The sequence below is a fragment of the Triticum aestivum genome, chromosome 4D (assembly GCF_018294505.1).
Source record: "Triticum aestivum cultivar Chinese Spring chromosome 4D, IWGSC CS RefSeq v2.1, whole genome shotgun sequence".
Lineage (NCBI taxonomy): Eukaryota > Viridiplantae > Streptophyta > Magnoliopsida > Poales > Poaceae > Triticum > Triticum aestivum.
In genome coordinates, this window is record NC_057805.1 from 77,017,172 (window position 1) to 77,034,963 (window position 17,792).

At 47.4% G+C, this 17,792-nt stretch overlaps 1 protein-coding gene and 2 pseudogenes across 3 annotated transcripts; 1 reads left to right on the forward strand and 2 right to left on the reverse strand.

Moving 5' to 3' along the window:
- Positions 1 to 4,135: 4,135 nt before the first annotated feature.
- On the reverse strand, positions 4,136 to 5,731 carry LOC123099667 (histone deacetylase 3-like; annotated as a pseudogene).
- A 3,060-nt stretch (positions 5,732 to 8,791) lies between these two features.
- On the forward strand, positions 8,792 to 10,011 carry LOC123099668 (uncharacterized; annotated as a pseudogene). Its single transcript, XR_006448211.1, has one exon. The product of XR_006448211.1 is annotated as an uncharacterized protein (transcript).
- A 3,815-nt stretch (positions 10,012 to 13,826) lies between these two features.
- On the reverse strand, positions 13,827 to 16,933 carry LOC123096317 (putative F-box/LRR-repeat protein At5g02700). 2 transcript variants are annotated; one of them, XM_044518015.1, is made up of 5 exons: positions 16,658 to 16,930; positions 15,623 to 16,563; positions 14,964 to 15,119; positions 14,682 to 14,877; positions 13,827 to 14,591 (listed from the first exon to the last, which is right to left on the reverse strand). In XM_044518015.1, the coding sequence occupies exons 2-5, from the start codon at positions 16,526 to 16,528 to the stop codon at positions 14,227 to 14,229; spliced, it is 1,623 nt and encodes a 540-aa protein (XP_044373950.1). In that variant the 5' UTR covers positions 16,529 to 16,563; positions 16,658 to 16,930; the 3' UTR covers positions 13,827 to 14,226. The 2 variants fall into 2 exon arrangements, with proteins under 2 accessions (XP_044373950.1, XP_044373951.1); XM_044518016.1 differs by having other exon boundaries at positions 14,311 to 14,571; positions 16,658 to 16,933.
- Between the last annotated feature and the right edge of the window lie 859 nt (positions 16,934 to 17,792).

Below are 17,792 nucleotides of genomic sequence, written 5' to 3' on the forward strand. Positions count from 1 at the left end.
CTGTCGGGTCATCAATGAAACACCCAATCCCAGCCGGGTTATATCTCCAGCCGGGTCATACTGCGGGGTATATCCCCGACACGAACAGAAACGTTTTCCCTGGATTTACTGTGTGGGATGTACATAAGAACGAAAACGTATTCCTTGGATTGACTGTGTTGATATACATACGAACGGAAATGTTTTTCTGGGATTCACCGTGTGGGATGTACATACGAGCGGGAATGATTGGGTTTCGATGCCTCGCCCGATCGCACACGAGCTCATTTTGCCCCAGCCTGTGTCCCAGGAGGGCCTATCCCCGACGATTTCTGGGTCGTGTGGGAAGGACCCCTATCGCCCACACTCACTTGGCACGGTTCCAAATGCCATCGCGGAAAGGGGTTAAAAACTGTTTATATAACACCGACGCGTACCAGTGTTGGAATACATCCTACACAAAATCCTTGCCTTTGGTGTGATAATCTTGGTTCCACATATCTTTCTGCTAATCCTATTTTCCATGCAAGAACCAAGCATATTGAAATTGATTATCACTTTGTTAGAGAAAGGGTTGCTTATAAACAGTTGGAGATGCGATTTGTTCCCTCAAAGGATCAAGTTGCAGATGGATTGCCTTGCCCACAAGACAGTTTGAAGAATTCAAGCGTAATTTAAACTTGAGAAGTTCAGATTAAGGGAGGGTGTCAAACATGTGTTGTTACAGAGAATTGTGGGCGCCTTTGTATAGCTTGCGCCACACATATACGAGGATAGAGATAGGTTTTTCTTATATGTTTAAACTGCCTTATCTCTTCTTCTCTATCTCCTCCTGTAACTCCTTTCGGTTGGCAATCTCCACCGAACCTGTAACCCTCTTGATCTCCTATGATCTTCCTATCAATATATACACGCGGGCTCTCATGTATGAGGGTTGAGACGCTTTCATAATTTCTACATTATGAAACTACATTTAAAAACTATTCTAGTGACATTAATTTGGTGCCATAAATGCTGCTATTTTTTTTATAAAGTTGGCCAAAGTTTTAAAACTTTAATTTAGGCTGGTCATAGTGGGAGTGACATAGCAAATAACATAACATATCCAGAAAGAATTTTGCTTATGTGGCATGTACTTTAATGAGAAGAGTGGTGTTTGGAGTAACATAATATGTTACTGTAACATAGCGCATCCCAAGGCAAAATGAGTCTACATCTTAATAAATGATGGCTTGTATGATACCACGCATATGTTACTCCCCACTATGAAGGTAGTAACATAGAGTAGTAACATATGTATGTTAGGCAGGTCATAGTGGAGAGTAAGTTAGACTAGTAACATATGCACATTTTACTAGTCTATATTACTACCTTCATAATGGGTGGTGTCATATGTGTGGTAACATAGATGTGTTGATTTATTACTTTATAGACTCATTTTGCATTGGGAAGCGCTATGTGATGGTGACATATTATGTTACTCTATTTGTCTTTCTCCTCATTAACTACTTACCACCTCATCATTTTTACTTATGTGGCATCTATGTTACTATTTATATTACTTTCACTAGCTATGACCGGTCTTACTAGTCTAAGTTACTTCCCACTATAACTAGCTTTATTAGCAGAAAAGATAGATGTACACTTATTCGGGGACCGAGGCACTAAGATAGAAGACCAAACCCACCCCATGAGTAGCTTCCAACACCAAACTAGTAGCACTGGACAAACCTCTGTAACGGACACACTTTTCACTGCCATCACGGTTCCCATAACAATCAGGACATGTACCAGAATGACGATGCCCATAGTCGTTGCTTATGCTTCCAATACCAAACTTGTAGTATCGGTCTAGGGCGTGACTGAATTTACAATTTCGGACAGTCACTTTTTTCCGTCCACATCAGCAGCACAGGCATTTGGCTCGACCAGCTACTGGGCTGTGGCAGATGCTTTTGTTACGTTGCTTCATCCCACCGAGCGCGTGCGTGCGTGTTGCATGTTGTGTGCAGGGAATGCATGCTAGCTAGCTTGCTTGCTTGGAGTAGATTAAAGCACAGCCACACCATGTTCCAGTAGATTTAGACAATAAAACTACTTTACGTTAGTGAATACCCCCTCTATACCGAATAATGTCAGCATGGCACTATGACCCTGTTGTTGTTTTCTCAATTTCAAAGAAACGAACTTATACAACTCAAAATTTCACGCATACAATGTAGTATATCATACGAATTTGCATAAAAAATCATGTTTGTATGCGAGAGATACAAATGAAAAAAATGAGAAAATTTGCACACAATTTACACAAAATTTGCACATGTTCATAATATGTAAAATAAGCAATGCGACATAAAACACAAGCAAAATGTTCTTAGAATATCATGATTTTTTTTGTTGCCATCATTTTAATTATTGTGGGTTGTTAACCTGATAACCAAAAGAAGAAAAAGACCTAGTCGCCTAAATTTCAGATAGTTGTCACGGTGCCACCTTAAAGAATAAATGAATAAAGATCAACAAAAAAATATGAAGTTTTCTAAGAAAAAATAAAACAAATAATGGTAAAATTTGCACATGATTTACAAAAAAAATGCACATGTTAATAAAATGCAAAATAAGCAATACGGCATAAAACACAAGCAAAATATTTTCAAAATATTCTTAGAATATCACAATTTTCTTAATTAGCATCATTTTAATTATTGTGAGTTGTTAACCGGATAACCAAAAGAAGAAAAAGACCAGGTCGCCTAAATGTCGGACAGTTGTCATGGTGCCACCTTAAATAATAAATGAAAGAATGAACGAATTAGCGGAACTTGTATTACCCTTTCAGAAGAAATGAAATGAAATCAAAACTAAAACAAAATCAAAATAATAAAGTTTTCTAAGAAAGAATGAATAAGTGGGACTGGTATAACCCTTTCAAGAGAAAGATAATGAAAAAGACTATAAAAATCAAAAGAATAAATTTTTCTAAGAAACAATAAATTAGTTGCATTGGTACTACCCTTCCAAAAGAAAACAAAAATGAAAAATATTAAAATAATTCTGTTTTGTATGGAAGACAAAATTGGTGGTATTTGTATTACCCAGGAGTTGCACACAATTTACACATGAATTGTGCTTTGTTATAATATGCAAGAATAACATATAATAATGAAATATTTGCAATAAAAGAAATTTCCTAAGAAATAATGAAATAGTGGCACCTGAGTTACAAATAAATAAGAAATAAATTAAACAAAAACTAAATGAAAAGTAAAATAATGAAGTTTTTCTACGAAAGAATGAATTAGAGGCCTTGGTATTATCATTTAAGAAGAAATAAAATAAAATATAAAATAAATCAAAACTAAAATATTGAAGTTTTCTTAGAAAGAATGAATTAGTGACATTGGTATTAGCATTTAAAAAGAAAGAAAACAAAAAAATTAAAAAATGAGAAATTTGCACACAATTTACACAGAAATTACATTTTTTATAATATGCAAGAAAAGTAAATAACAGTATAATTCTCACTAGAAAGAAAGCCTAAGAAGGAGACATTGATATTATCCTTTAAGAAGAAAGAAAACAAAAAAAATAAAAAAATGATAAATTTGCGCACGATTTACATAGAAATTGCACTTTGTTATAATATGCAAGAATAAGTATATAATAGTAGAACTCTCGCAAAAAAGAAAGTTTCATAAGAAGGAATGAATTTGTTACATTGGTATTACCATTAAAAAAACAGAAAATGAAACAAACACTAAATCAGAAACAAAATAATGAAATTTTGTAAGAAAAATGGATTAGTGGTTTGGTATTACCCTTCAAAAGAAAATATGAAATAACTACTAAAAACAAAATAATGAAGTTTTTTAAGTAAGAATGAATTAGTTTTGATATTACCCTTTAAGAAGAAAGAAATTATAAATAATCAAACAATAATAGAATTTACACACAATATATACAAAAAAATTGCTTTCAATAATACACAAGAATATGCATATGGTAGTGGAATTTTCACAAAAAATACAATTATAATGAAACCATGCTATTTTAATAGTATGTAAAGAATAAGCACATAATAGTGCATTTTTCACAGAATTACAATTTACACGTATCATAAATTACTTACGTGTGTACATTTTGTATTCACCCAACATTGAAAATATACCCATAAAAAACGACAAAAATTTAGAAGAAAAAACGCACACAAACAGCCTAATAAGAAAACACATAACAGGCTTCAACCCAACAAGAAATCGACTGACCCAAAATAGGGGTCAATCAAAAATATCCAGCGCAATACAGGACAGCATACACAACAGGAAAAAACAACTAGCACGCATCTTGGAGCAGCAATCAACGGCTAAAAAATCAACTGACCCAAAATCTAAAACTCAGTCAGCTGACATGTAACTAAAGTGATCGGTCTATCAGTACAAGAAGCTACCAAGCCTGACAGATGCGGCTGAGGGCAGCGCAGGGTCAAGCCATGGCAGAGGACGATAGTCTGTGCTTCCGCCCCAACTCCACGAAAACCCCAGTGAGGTCCGCGTTGTCGCACAGCCGCTGCAGCCTCTCCATGGGGTCTTCTTCTTCTTCTTCTTCATCGTCGTCGTCGTGGTGGCATAGGTCGTCGATGTCCGTGCCTTGGGCCGCCGCGGCGCATGGCTTGTGGAACTGTATGCTCGGGGCGCAGTTGATCGCCGAGAGGTGCTCCAGGGCTTTCACCCTAATGGCGGCCGCGTCCTTATTCTCCCCGCTGCTGCGGCTGCTGGGCGCCTCCGTGCGACACTGGAGCGTGTAACCCTGGCCCCTGTAGTAGTGATCGTACGGATGGTGTGGTATCTCGTCGGCGATCTCGTCTTCCTTGCCCACGGCCACCGCCGTCTGTATGGATAGAGTAAATTGCAGAAAACCACCACTTTGAGGGCTAGGTTTTCAGAAACACTAGGTTACAGCGTCATCACCTGGTTGGAGTCCGCGAAGGCCTTCTCCACGCCGTCCCCGTCAGCACCCGCCGGAAGCGGCCGAGCAGCTGTTTGATGGCGAGCACGATGTCGTTGACGTAGCAGAAGCCGTTGGCGTGGCCCCGGCACGCGTGGTGCATGCCGCCGGACCAGTTGATGGCGACGTCGTGGTCGCCCCCGCAGAGCGCGCGCGCCGCGGCCAGCGACCCGCCGGCGTAGCTCAGGCAGTACCCCATGAGGCCTTCGATGACGGGGTTGTCGTTCGTGCAGGCGCCGTCCCAGCGGCGCACGGGGTCGATACCGTGCTCCTCGGCCGTCCGCCGGAGGCCGCCGTCGCTGATGTACGCGGCGGGGGTGAGCCTGCCGAGGAGGTCGACGTATTTCTGGTCGTGGAACGCGAGGAGCTCCTCTGGGCTGGCCGGCCTGGTGCGGAGGCGAGTCATGTCTTTGAGGAGGCCGTAGGAGGCGACGAGGGAGTGGGTCACCGCGACGCGGCGGGGCACCATGGAGTGTCCCTCGCCGTAGTCGACGTTGGAGATGCCCGGGTCGTAGTAGTAGCACACGCGCCGCTTCCTGCCGTCGGCGCACGACGGCGACGGCAGCGAGTTGGCGCCCATATCCATGGCTGGTTCTTGAATCTTGATTCGAGAGAGAGATCACGCGACGAACGAAATGCGTGGCGTGGAGAAAGACGCAGCACGCGCGTACGCGTATATGTGGAGCGAGAGCTAGCTGCACATTGTAGTTTGAGCTGGTGTCGGTCGCGGTCTCGAAGACGAGTCGGAGCCTGTTAAACTTCCAAGCAACGGAACAACTTTTTTTTCTCTGGCGTACACTTCCGCGTTGTTCTCTCGAATAGACACACCTCAATGTCCGAACTGCGATCGAGGAGAGGAGGCTGTGAAGCGCACGGCCCCGTCCACTGTAAAAGGTCAAAAGAGATCATGCCATACATAACATGTACGTGAAGCAGTTCTTGATCATCTTCTTCTGAATATTCCGGAACAGGAGGTTTCCATTCTTCTTGGCCTCAGACATTTCCATGAGACCGTCGCAATCTTGGTCTTGGTATATTTGGTGGGAGAGAAGAAAACTTACTCATGGCGAACACTAAAAGAGTTGTGTATTCAGTCGGAGTAATGCTAGATTCACGGGCTAGGTCTAACAGAGTTTACGGATTGATATTAGTTGGACCTTTCTGATTGGATTAGGGAGTGTGGAGGGGCCCACTCCCCTGAAAAATCGAGGGGGGGGGGGGGGGGGTTAATTTAGTGTGAAGGGATCCCGTCAAAATTCGTTGTCTTCTGTGGATGTATTATTATCGATTCAGTCGTGCTCTAACGACAATAGATTAAATGTCTCTACCTCCTCTTTCTGCCCCTTATATTATTTCTAAAGTCAGAAGTTCCAAACTATGTTTGTGCCAGGTAAAGCTAAATGTCAATTATGCCTTTGATGCAGACCAATCACATGCATCGGTCAGAGCTGTGATACATGCCAACAATGGAGAGATGGTCGTCGTGGGAAACAAGCAAATATAAATTAGAATGGTACCCACAAATAGAAATTAGAATGGTGCCCAGACGTTATATCGGCTCAAGCCATTGGTCTTCTATTTGTCCTCTCTTTAGCATAGTCCTGACAATGATGAGGTGATTTCAACGATGCAAAAAGGAAGTCGATCGCCTAGGCGCGACGTCTGCTATCTTTGATGATTGTTACCACTTGAGATGTGAATTTGTGCAAGCAACATACAAACATGGCCATAGGCCTTCGCTCATGAACTTGCTGGAATGGCTAGATTTTCTGTTACTTGTGATTGGATAGAAGAACCTCCTAGTGGGTTGATTTCTCTACTAAGTTATCTCACCTAAATCGTCATCAAAGCTTAATAAAAGAGTTCATGCTTTCAAAAAGAACAGCCAAGAACTTTTACTCGTACGAGCAGCTTGCGAGCACTAGCAAGTGTCGCTCCGGATTCGCTGCCTTTGCGTGGCTAAGGTAGCCACGCTACAGTGCCGCTACCTTTGCCCAACCTGAGCCGCCAGATTTTTGTTCAACGCACCAGATGACGCTACAGTACGATGCTACAGTTCAGCGTCTACAGGAGCAAAACAGTACACTGCTACATCTGTGAACAGTCTCTCGTACAGTGAATCGATCTGGACCATTATTTTTGGATCGGACGTTTCACAGTGGCTAAGTCAGGCTACTGTAGCTGAGACTTAGCCACTGCAAGTCAGCCAAGCCGGGCCGTGCAAGTGTACACCAAACAAGCATGAATTGCCGAGCAGTTTGGGTTCATGTCGCCGTCCGGAATCTTTGCTCCCTGGCCGCCGCCGCGAACAGAGGCCCCACCGAGTCGCCGCCGCTCGCCTGCACCTTACCCAGTCCCAAGTCGAAAGAGCGCACGGTCGACCAAGTTGTTCTATTGCTGCGAATCAACCTGTGGTTGAGATGGTTAGGTGGACAGTGATATTCCCAACCCACCAGGGTTCAAATCCTGGTGCTCGCATTATTTCTGGATTTATTTCAGGATTTCCGGCGATGCGCTTTCAGTGGGAGGAGACGTTCCCATCGACGACGAGGCGCCTATGGTGGCTTCGTAAATCTCAAGATGATATGCCGGCTCAGTCTCTCGAAGGTGCTCATAGGGGTAGGGTGTACGTGTGTGCGTTCATAGGGATGAGTGTATGCGCGTATATATGAGCGCTTGTGTCTGTACTAATGCTCAAAAAAGTTGTTCCGTTGCTCTCAAAAGTTTGTACAGGTTCCGACTCGAGCCGGACTTTTTTTTTCCTATAGATTTAGGGAAAAGCTTGTGTTCAACCGACGGATCGGTGTGTTCCATCCACCTCCTACGCGGGCCACATGTCCTCTAAGCCCCACGCCTACCTTCTTATCTCCAGAAAGATCCACACCATCACACCTTATCTTCTCGTTGTACTGGTTCTTCTCCATCGCTGGATCTCGAGTGCCTGCCATGCTCGCGCTGCCGCCCACCGGTGAGAAGCCACGCCCCGCCTCCTCTTCTTCTTCATCTCTTCCTCTCTCCTCCCTCTCCCTCTTCTCTAAACTTACAGCCCCTCCACCCCTCTCCAGATCGCGTGGTCGTGGGTTACTGTGCTCAAGCCGACCGGCGAGCACTTATTTCCGCCCCCTTGACCCCCGCTCCAGCGCTTCCCACGTGTCGAGCCCGAGGTCTGGCGCCACAGCAGTTACTCCTGCAGCACGAAGGCATTTGCAAGCTCCTATTTCTGCAACAGTGGCGTTGTTGCAAATCTTAGCGTGATTGACTACTATGCCGACACTGCTTTTGTAAAAACAATTATGCAACAAGACCTCTGTTGCAAAAAAAAAACTGCAACAGAACGCTATTGTAAAAGAATTGAAACAAGGCCTTTGTTGCCAAAAAACTGTATTAACAAAACTTCTGTTGCAAAAATAATTAATTTGCAACAAGACTTCTGTTGAAAAAAAACATGTAACAAAACTCTGTTGCAAAAAAAAGTCTACAACTTGACATATGTTTGCAAAAAATTCTGCAACATAACCCGTGTTGCAGCAATTTTTCTGCAACTTGACCTAGGTTGTAATGGTAAATAGTGAAGCCCGGCTGCTCAATCCAACAGATCTGACGGCTGGCGCGGTGACGGATCTTTTAAAAATTAGATTTATATTTTTTTTAGAGAAACTAGATTTATACACGTGGAAGGCGCTGGAGGTGGTCACGCCTTCACGCACCCTAGATTTCCCCAACATCGGGACCGGTCTCGATAAACAAGCGGCACGCCCGCCCCATCCCTCCTCATACACAACGCACGCCGCCGACTCCCATCCCACCCATGGCCCTCTAGAAAGCAAGAAAAGTGGTAGCATCCAAGAACCCAACATCCGCCGCCGACGTCGGAGGCAGCGGCTCCACGGTCGCGGCGGAGATGCCCGGTCCGCTCGGGCGCGGCGGCGCGCACAACCTCAACCCGCCGCGGCTGCCTCCCGGCGTCTACTTCAGCCCGATGCGGGAGGAGAGCGTGGCGCTCCTCGACCGCTGGATCGCCGGCGGCAAGGAGGTGCCCGCCGACGCGCGGGGGTTCGTCTCCCGCGCCGATATCTACGGCGAGAGCCCCGACGCGCTGCGGCGGCGGCACCCGCCGGCGAGCGCCCGCGCGGGCCAGCACACCTGGTGGTTCCTCTGCGAGACCAGGTTCCAGTGCCCCGGCTCGGCGGCCAAGCGCGCCGGCCGCAAAGTCGACACCGGCGGGCACTGGCGGGCGGAGCGGAGCGAGGCCGAGGGGGGCGGGGTCGAGAGCCACTTCGTCTTCTTCCTCGGCCCGTCCAGGAAGGACAAGACGCCGTGGCTGGTGCAGGAATTCACCAGCGCCAACGACGACGGCGCCGGCAAGAAGGGCGTGCCCGCGCTCTACGTCTCCCCGCGCGCCACCGACGACGAGCTGAGGGGGATCTTCGGGGAGGACGGCGTCACGGTGGGGCCCGACGGGAACAAGAAGCCTGTCCGGGCCGCCGTCGTGGCACTGCTGCCGGCTGGGAGCGTCCGTGGTCTCGGGCAAGAGCGCGTTGAGGCGTCGCAGGCGCCGCCTCCACCGCAGCCGGCGTGTCTTCTTCATCACGACGGCCAGCAGGAGCAGAACTCCACAGGGGGCGCGTCGGCGGCGGGCGTTCTTGGTCAGTACCAGCAGCGGCGGCGGCATGGGCGCTGCTTCATGGGGGCCGCATCGCCGGCGGCCGTTCTTGGTCAGTGCCAGCAGCAGCCGGCGAAGACGGTCATGGGGGAACCGGAGTGGGAATCTTTGGAGGATATAGTTTGATCATGACGAGCGAGTTCGCCTACCTGAAACAAAGAAAGGATTTTTTTTTTTTTTGAGGGTAAGGAAAGGATAGTTGATTACAGGACAGCGGCACCGTAGAGTACGCTAGAGGGGCCGATTGATTGATCTGCTAGAAACAAACGATTTTTTGGTTGATTTGGGGGATTAATTTGTATATATGCGTTCTTGCAGTTCGCTTAACTATTTAGTATGCATACATGGTAGTAGTTCTCCGTCTACTTTGTTTGAACGTTGATTACCTATCATGTGCTTTCGAGATTTTTTGTGTTTGACGAAAAGAAATGTTGATTATGTGCTCTGTTTTCAGATTCCTGCACTGGTGATTCTTGAAAGTTTTAACATTATGCTTCCAGGAAGACAAGTGTAGATTGTGTCATTCTCTACTCCTAGAGACCATCCATGGTACTATGTGCTATGGCAAGAGACTGTTTCCAATATAATCTGGTCTGATGCTCCAACGAAGACACTTGTTTGAAGCATCAACCTATATGCCCTAGGAGAATCTGACATGAAACATTAAGTTTTTGTCCCTTGGCGGTTGTGTTTTCATGCGGAAGAACAATTGACGATATCAAGGACAGAGCTTCAGCTTGAAAATACAGTGTGCAACAGTTAATATCATCACATAAAAAAAATCAAAACTATGTATAGATAAAAGTGCATCATCACACAAATATGTAAGAAAAGCTTAAAAAAAAGTAAGAAAACATATGCTATGTATGACACAGTATGTCCCATCAACCATAGCATGATCCCATTCACCAATGGTCATCCAACATGCAACGTTTTCTCCACCTTCCAACAGTTAGGCCAACTCCACCACGTGACCCTATCCTGTCCGGCCCCGTCCGTTTGGGATAAAACGGACGAATAGCGCGGCCAGCGCGCGGCCTCAAACGGACAAATGTCCGGATTCCGTCCGTTTTCGACCCATCCCGGCTCAAACTTGCGCTCGGTTTGGGTGAAACGGACGCGCGCGGACGGCTTGGACGCACGCCCTTGTCCCCCCCCCCCCCCCCCCGTGGCCCGCCTGTCGGGGACACTAGCAGTCCCTCCGCTCCCAACGCTTCCACCCTCTCTCTCCCGCCCCGCCCCGTCCCGCCGCCGGCGCCGCCGCTATTCTCCGGCCGCCTCCTCACCGCGCAGCCTCCGGCCGTCCCTACCAAACCACTTCTCGACATAGCCGCCACCACGCCCGTGCTTTGGCCGTAGTTTTGGCCGTCGATCGGAGGTTTGGCCGTCGCCGTCTTTGCCGGCCGCAGAGGGGACAGGACCGCCGGCGACACACCACGGCGGCCTCGACAGCTTCCGACGAGAGCTCCGGAGCGGCCAGTAGCCGGCCGGCAACCACCCCTGCTGCGTCGAGGTGATCATCGCGGCCTCTTCGCTACCACGACCGCAAGGTGTTCGGCGTTTTACCCACAAAGGTATGGACAGTGGAGACGAGTTTTTCTTTCATCACTTCCTTTGTTCATCGGACGATTCGTCGTCGGATGATGAAGATCTTGTGGTGGCTGCACTGGTCGTTCACGACCACATTCAACGGCAGCTTCCTCGGTACAGGGGGCCAGTCCCTGGCCGTGCTCCCAACCTGAACCGCAACAGGGAGAGAGGCCACGCCCTACTCTATGCTGATTACTTTGCCAACACCCCGCTCTTCAAGCCGGATAAATTCCGTCGCCGTTTTCGAATGGCAAGGCATGTGTTCAATCGTATCCGAGAGGGAGTGGTTGCTCATGACGCATACTTCGAGTGCAAGACGGATGCCCTTGGCAAGCTTGGATTCTCCTCTTACCAGAAATGTGGCCATCCGCATGCTTGCATATGAAATTCCAGGCGATCTGGTGGATGAGTATGTGCGTATGAGTGAGACAACATGTCTGATGTCAATGTACAAGTTTTGCCAAGCTGTGATCAAGGTGTTTGGCCCATAGTACTTGAGGCAGCCAACTGCCGCTGATACAGAGAGATTGTTGGCGACCAACGCAGCTAGAGGCTTTCCAGGCATGCTTGGCAGCATAGATTGTATGCACCGGGAGTGGAAGAACTGTCCATTTGCTTGGCAGGGCCAGTACAAGGGGCATGTCAACGGGTGCACTGTCATATTAGAAGCGGTGGCATCGCAGGATCTTTGGATATGGCATTCTTTCTTCGGCATGGCAGGTTCTCACAATGATATCAACGTGCTGCAGCGTTCTCCAGTCTTCGCGAGGCTTGCAGAAGGCCACTCCCCACCTGTCAACTTTGAGATCAACGACCACCAATACAACAAGGGATACTATCTAGCAGATGGTATATATCCTCAGTGGTCAACTTTTGTGAAGACAATCTCGAAACCCCAAGGTGAGAAGAGAAAGAAATTTGCCGAAATGCAAGAGAGTGTTAGAAAGGATGTGGAATGTGCTTTTGGTGTGCTTCAACCCCGGCGGGGTATTGTTCGAAACCCTGCACTGTCATGGGATGAAAGGAAGCTTTGGGAGGTGATGACTGCTTGTGTGATCATGCACAGCATGATCGTCGAGGACGAGCGTGATGAGAGTATCTTTGACCAAGGATTTGATTATCAAGGTGAAAATATTGAGCCCCTGCACCAAGACCCGACCATATTTGAACAGTTTGCCCAATTCCACCGTGAGATGCGTGATTGGCACACTCATTTGAATCTTCAAAATGACTTGGTTGAGCACGTATTGGTCCATTTTATGTTCAGTCAAGACAATTTCGATTTGGTTGTAAAACTATTTTATTAAAGACAATTTCAATTGGGTTGTAAAACTATTTTAATTTTCAGACAAATATTTGGGTTGGAAAACTACTTTTGATGAAAATATGGGCATTTCTGGCCCTAACGGACAGGATGGGGCAAACGGATGTGGTCGCGCGCTGGGCGCACGGCCACCGCGTCCCAGAACACGCCCGGATACGACCCCATTGCCCTAACCAAACGGATAGAAACCGGACAAAACGGACGTCCGTTTGGGGTCGCGCGGTGGAGTTGGCCTTAGAGCATCTCCAATAGATGGTCCAAATGTAAAAGTAACTAACTTTTGGACTGTCTGAGGCCAAAAACGCAGCTCCAACAAACGGTCCATATGTAAAAAAAATGGACCTCGGCCTCCTCGTGATGTAAAATAAAATACCTCGCGGTGCAAATTTACATCACAAGGTGCATCTGGTCCAAAACCAGCCGCCGCCCGCGAACACCCAACCGCCACTTCATTTCCTTTCCCGCCCGCCCGTGACCTTCCGCCCGTTCGCCGCCCGCATAAGATCCGGCGCCGCCTCGCGCTCGCTCGCTGCGGCCGCCCGTCCCGCTCGCCTCCTGCCCAGCCACCACAGCCCCGCCTCCCCTGCCTCGCGTGGCCGCGCCATGGCCGTGCCTGTCGCGAGCTCCTGGCCGCTCAGCCGCGCCCGCCTTCGCCAGCTCGCGCAGTCCGCGGGCGCGACACCTCGCCCCTGCTGCGCTCCGGCCGCTCCCAGGCTGCAGCTGCTGCGTACTACCGCTGCTTGCTGCTGACGCTCGCTGCCCCCGCTACCTCCCGCTCGTCGCCGCTGCACCCTGCGTCGCTTGCAGCTCACTCCTGGCACCGTGGCTCTGCTCCGCCCGCGCTGCCGCGCCCGGTGCTACTCCCCCTTGCCTGCCCGTTGCTACGGCCGCGCTACTGCTTGCTACGGCCGACCGCCCACGCTCGGCTATTTCCATCGCTGCTCTGCTTGTACTGCTAGGTACTGTAGCTTCTAGCTAGCTTATGATATTACACTGACTAGCCCTCTAAACAGCCCCTAAACAGTGTCTAAACATTTGTTATCATGAGAGAAAATAATATAAGTAGAAAGTATACATGACAAACTCCATTTTATCCCACTAGACCAAATCCTTTCGATGCATGGATTTAAATCCTATGAAAATCGCAAAGTGGTATGTTCTGTTAACAGAAAAACCGAAAAACAGCTTTATTTTCATAGCTACTTTAGAGCTGTTGATGATCAAGCAAATGAGCTCTAATATGGATGTAATTGGTACTAACATGTAGATCACAGAAAAATGCTCAAAATTGATATAAGGCACAAAATCATAGGAGGTACAGAACAATAGTTGTATCATTTTGAAAACAGCTAAGTGATGTTTAAAACTGGCGAATTCTCGGACTTAACAAATTTCAGGAATTTCAGGAATTTACATCTTCATTTTGGACCGTCTATTGGAGTTGCTCTTTTGGACCATCAATTTGGACCATCTGTTGGAGTTGAGCTTTTTTCGGAGCTCCAAAACGCATTTTTTGGCGGTCCAAATTTTACATCTCCGGTTTTGGACCGCCAAATTTTGGACCATCTATTGGAGATGCTCTTAAGTGCCTAACAAGATAAACTGACATGCATATAGCTTACATGTAGTGACAATGGATGATCAAAGTCTCTGCAAATGCACCATGTCACTCAAGACCCGCTGTGTGAGCTGAGCCAGCAGCACAAGGAGCAGCTGGTGGAGTCTTCCGAGCTGAATGTTCCTGGAGCCAGGCTAAGATCCGAGTCAAGAGGTGCCTCTGCTGCTGCTGCCCAGCTATGATCTGCTGCTGCTCAACTTGGATCTCCTCCTGATGCGCTAGGATCTGCTGCTGTTCAACTTGGATCTGCCCCAGATGCGCTAGGATCTGCTGTTGCTCAACTTCGATCTGCTCCTGCCTGACTACAATCTGCTCAGCCATGCTCCTCAACTGAGCATTCTGCGAGGGCAACACACGCGGAGTTCGCGCTTGAGAAGGTCCAGCTCTGGGTTCCTGAGGAAAATCCTTGGGCTCTGTAGGCTCAACATGATCGTTCTAGTTACTACAAATCAACTGAAGTGCAATTGGGGCCTAGATGGTACGAGCGTCAAGAACCTACTAACCTTCAGAAGATCCAATACTCTGCTGGATATTGATTTGCTCAACATGTATGCTATAGGTACTCAAGAACGTTAAAATTCTGTGAACCCTCTCATCAATCTTCTCACACTTGATTTCAAGTACCTTAAGCTTGCTAGATGCAAACGGTTGTCCCGTCAGATTGTAGCTTCCTTCAGTCCCCATCCAACTGCTGGGTGCCTGTAAGTGTATGGAGCAAAAATACTACATTAAATCATGCATGATAACTTAAATGGGAACATCTATCAGATTTATGAAGCATATACCTGACAAAGCTGGATAGTAAGCTTCTCGAGAACAGGTGTATGCTGGAGAAAGCACATGAGTGCACCAAGATTGGCCTTCATACACCAATCATTGAGTAACAAGGTTTTTAACTTGCTAAAGGTTGGGCACCACATCAAATCTCTTTTGAGAATAAACTACAGAAAATGCAAATGGGTAAGAATATCTCAAGAATTTTTTTTTTGAAGTACAAGGTGTGATGCTACTGAAGTAAATGAAGTTCCCACAAGTATTGAAAAGCAAAATCTGATTTGGCCAAAGCCAAAAAAGAGGCTTGTAACCCATATCAGATTTTATAAGTTCACTTTTACCCCCTTGCATAACATAAAAAAATGTACATAACATTTCTCGAATGTGAATATGTATAATTGACCATATAAAAATAGATTTGACAGATTCATTCCAATATAAACATTAAACCTGTGCTTGCAAAGCACAAAGTATGATTTCAGAAGTAACAAAATACAAAATATGAATACAGTCAAGGGAAAATAAGTCCATATAATGTACAGGTGCAAACAAACCACTTGCATAGCTGCTACTTCACAAATGTCAAATGATGATACAGTGTAAGAGACATAACATATCACAGTTCACAAATAACAATAAAAGCTGAGAAAAGAAGTAGATGCAAACATACCGCACAAGGTTCAGCTATCAACTCCAAGCTTTTAGCATCTGACAAACCACTGAGAAGCACACAATCTCCACTGCCATCACCATTGGAACCACAATTTTCACAGGTATCATCTACACACGAACCACCAGCTTCTTTACCACAACAATCATCACAGTCGGCAAGCTTAATAGAACCTGTTACTAACGATGGCATGCTTTCAAGCAAAGGAGTCCTCCCCCAACATTCAATTAATTCCAGTGCAACTAGACTCGGGACAGAAATCCGAGTCCGTTCATTTGGATAAAATATGCAGTCAAGGATGGTGAGGCGTTTTAGGGACAGGGACATGATCATATCAGCTTGGATGTAGCAACCCCTCATCCATAGTTCTTCCAGCGCTGGGCAGCTCGAAAAATTCAGAATGCTATCATTTAACACTACGTTGCAAAGCTCCAACCTCGTCAAGTGCGGAGAGACGAGAGGCAGGTCCTCCAGCAGCTCGAAGCTATTGTTATCACGGCTTAAATGAACACTGAGGACTCGAGCTTGGCACAAGAGAGCATGTCGGGTCCATAAGTTGACCTGCGGTTCATCCTGGCTATGGAAAGTACTGAGCTCTATCTCACACGCATGCAGAGGCGCGCTGCGGTCGCGGAGCAGCAGCAGGTGGTTCACAAACTTGTTGAGCCTCCTGACGCCCCGCCGGTTCAGAATCCTCCCCTCGCAGGTGATGCGCAGGACCGGCATGGACTTCCAGAGGTCGCGCCAGCCCCGAGCCAGCACGCAGGTCTGCACGGCCTCCGCCACCGGCAAGAAGGACAGCACATGCTGCAGGACCTCGCCCGGCAGAGCGTCGATCCCCTCGCTGCCACGCGCCTCGGGCGCCGCCTTCCGCCTGCGGGAGGCCGTCGCTTGCTCCTTAGGCATTACGCCGAACAGCTGGGGTGCGCCGGCTCTGGCCGCTGAAAAGCAAAACCCAACAAAGATCAGGCATGGACCCTTCGGTGCATCAACTGCTGCCTCGGAGTGAAAATTGTGAGCTCGTTGATCATTTACCTGTAGATCTTGTGGGGTTGGAGTAGGGGTGGAATTGCGTGGCACCCTAGCGAGCTGCCGTCGCCAGATTTTGAAGCCGAGTTTCCTCCCAGGAGAACCGTCAGCATCCGGGCATCGCCGGCTGGCCAGAAGACCCTGCACGCTGGACTGGGCTGCGTAAATCCTTAGGTCTAGATGCTTCCAGGACCTGGAATGCTTGGCGAGTGAGCAAGGGAGGAAGAGGAAGTGGAGAACCCGGTTCTTAGGGCTAGGTCATCTCCAACACTGTTTTTTTTTCCAAAAAAAAACTTCTAATCTACTCCCTCCGTTCCTAAATACTCCCTCCATTTCAAAATATAGTGCGCCCGCGCTTCCCGAGGTCGAACTTTGACTATAAATTTAACGAACGAGACCGACTGCGGTGGGAGAAAAAGTTACATAATTAAAAACTTCTTTCGAATACGAATTCACTGATATAACTTTTGCTCCCGCCGCAATCGGTCTTGATAGTTAAATTTACGGTCAAAGTTGAAGCACGGGGATAGAGGAAGCACTACATTGTGGAATGGAGGGAGTATAAGTCTTTGTAGAGATTCTACTAAGTGGACTACATACGGAGCAAAATGAATAAATCTACACTTTAAATGCATCTATATACATCCGTATGTGGTTCATAGTAAAATCTCTACAAAGGCTTATATTTAGGAACGGAGGGAGTATTCATCTTCAATCATGGCAATACAACGAATACCAGAAATAATAAAAATTACATCCAGGTCCGTAGACCACCTAGCGACGACTACAAGCACTTAAGCGAGCAGAAGGCATGCTGCCGTCATCGCCCCTCCCTCGCCGGAGTCGGGCAAAACTTATTGTGGTAGACAGTCGGGAAGTCGTCGTGCTAAGCCCCCATAGGGCCAGCGTAGCAGAACAGCAACCGCCGCCTATAAAGAGTACCGTAGATCGGAAGGATCCAACTTGAAGAAACAAAAACATAGACAAACTACGACCAAATCCACCAAGAATAGATCTGTCGAAGACACACCTCCACACGCCTGCCGACGATACTAGACACACCACCGGAACAGGGGCTAGGCGGGGAAGGCCTTATTCCATCTTCAGGGAGCCCTCACCGTCTCGTCTTCCTGAACAGGAC

Bases quoted from the DNA above. Each gene is read 5' to 3' on its own strand.
- LOC123096317 (XM_044518015.1), bottom strand. From the start codon at position 16,528: ATGCCTAAGGAGCAAGCGACGGCCTCCCGCAGGCGGAAGGCGGCGCCC. The intron at 15,120-15,622 runs GTATGTTTGCAT...CATTTTCTGTAG, and splicing joins TGATAGCTGAACCTTGTGCG to TTTATTCTCAAAAGAGATTT. The intron at 14,878-14,963 runs GTATATGCTTCA...ATACACTTACAG, and splicing joins TTACTATCCAGCTTTGTCAG to GCACCCAGCAGTTGGATGGG.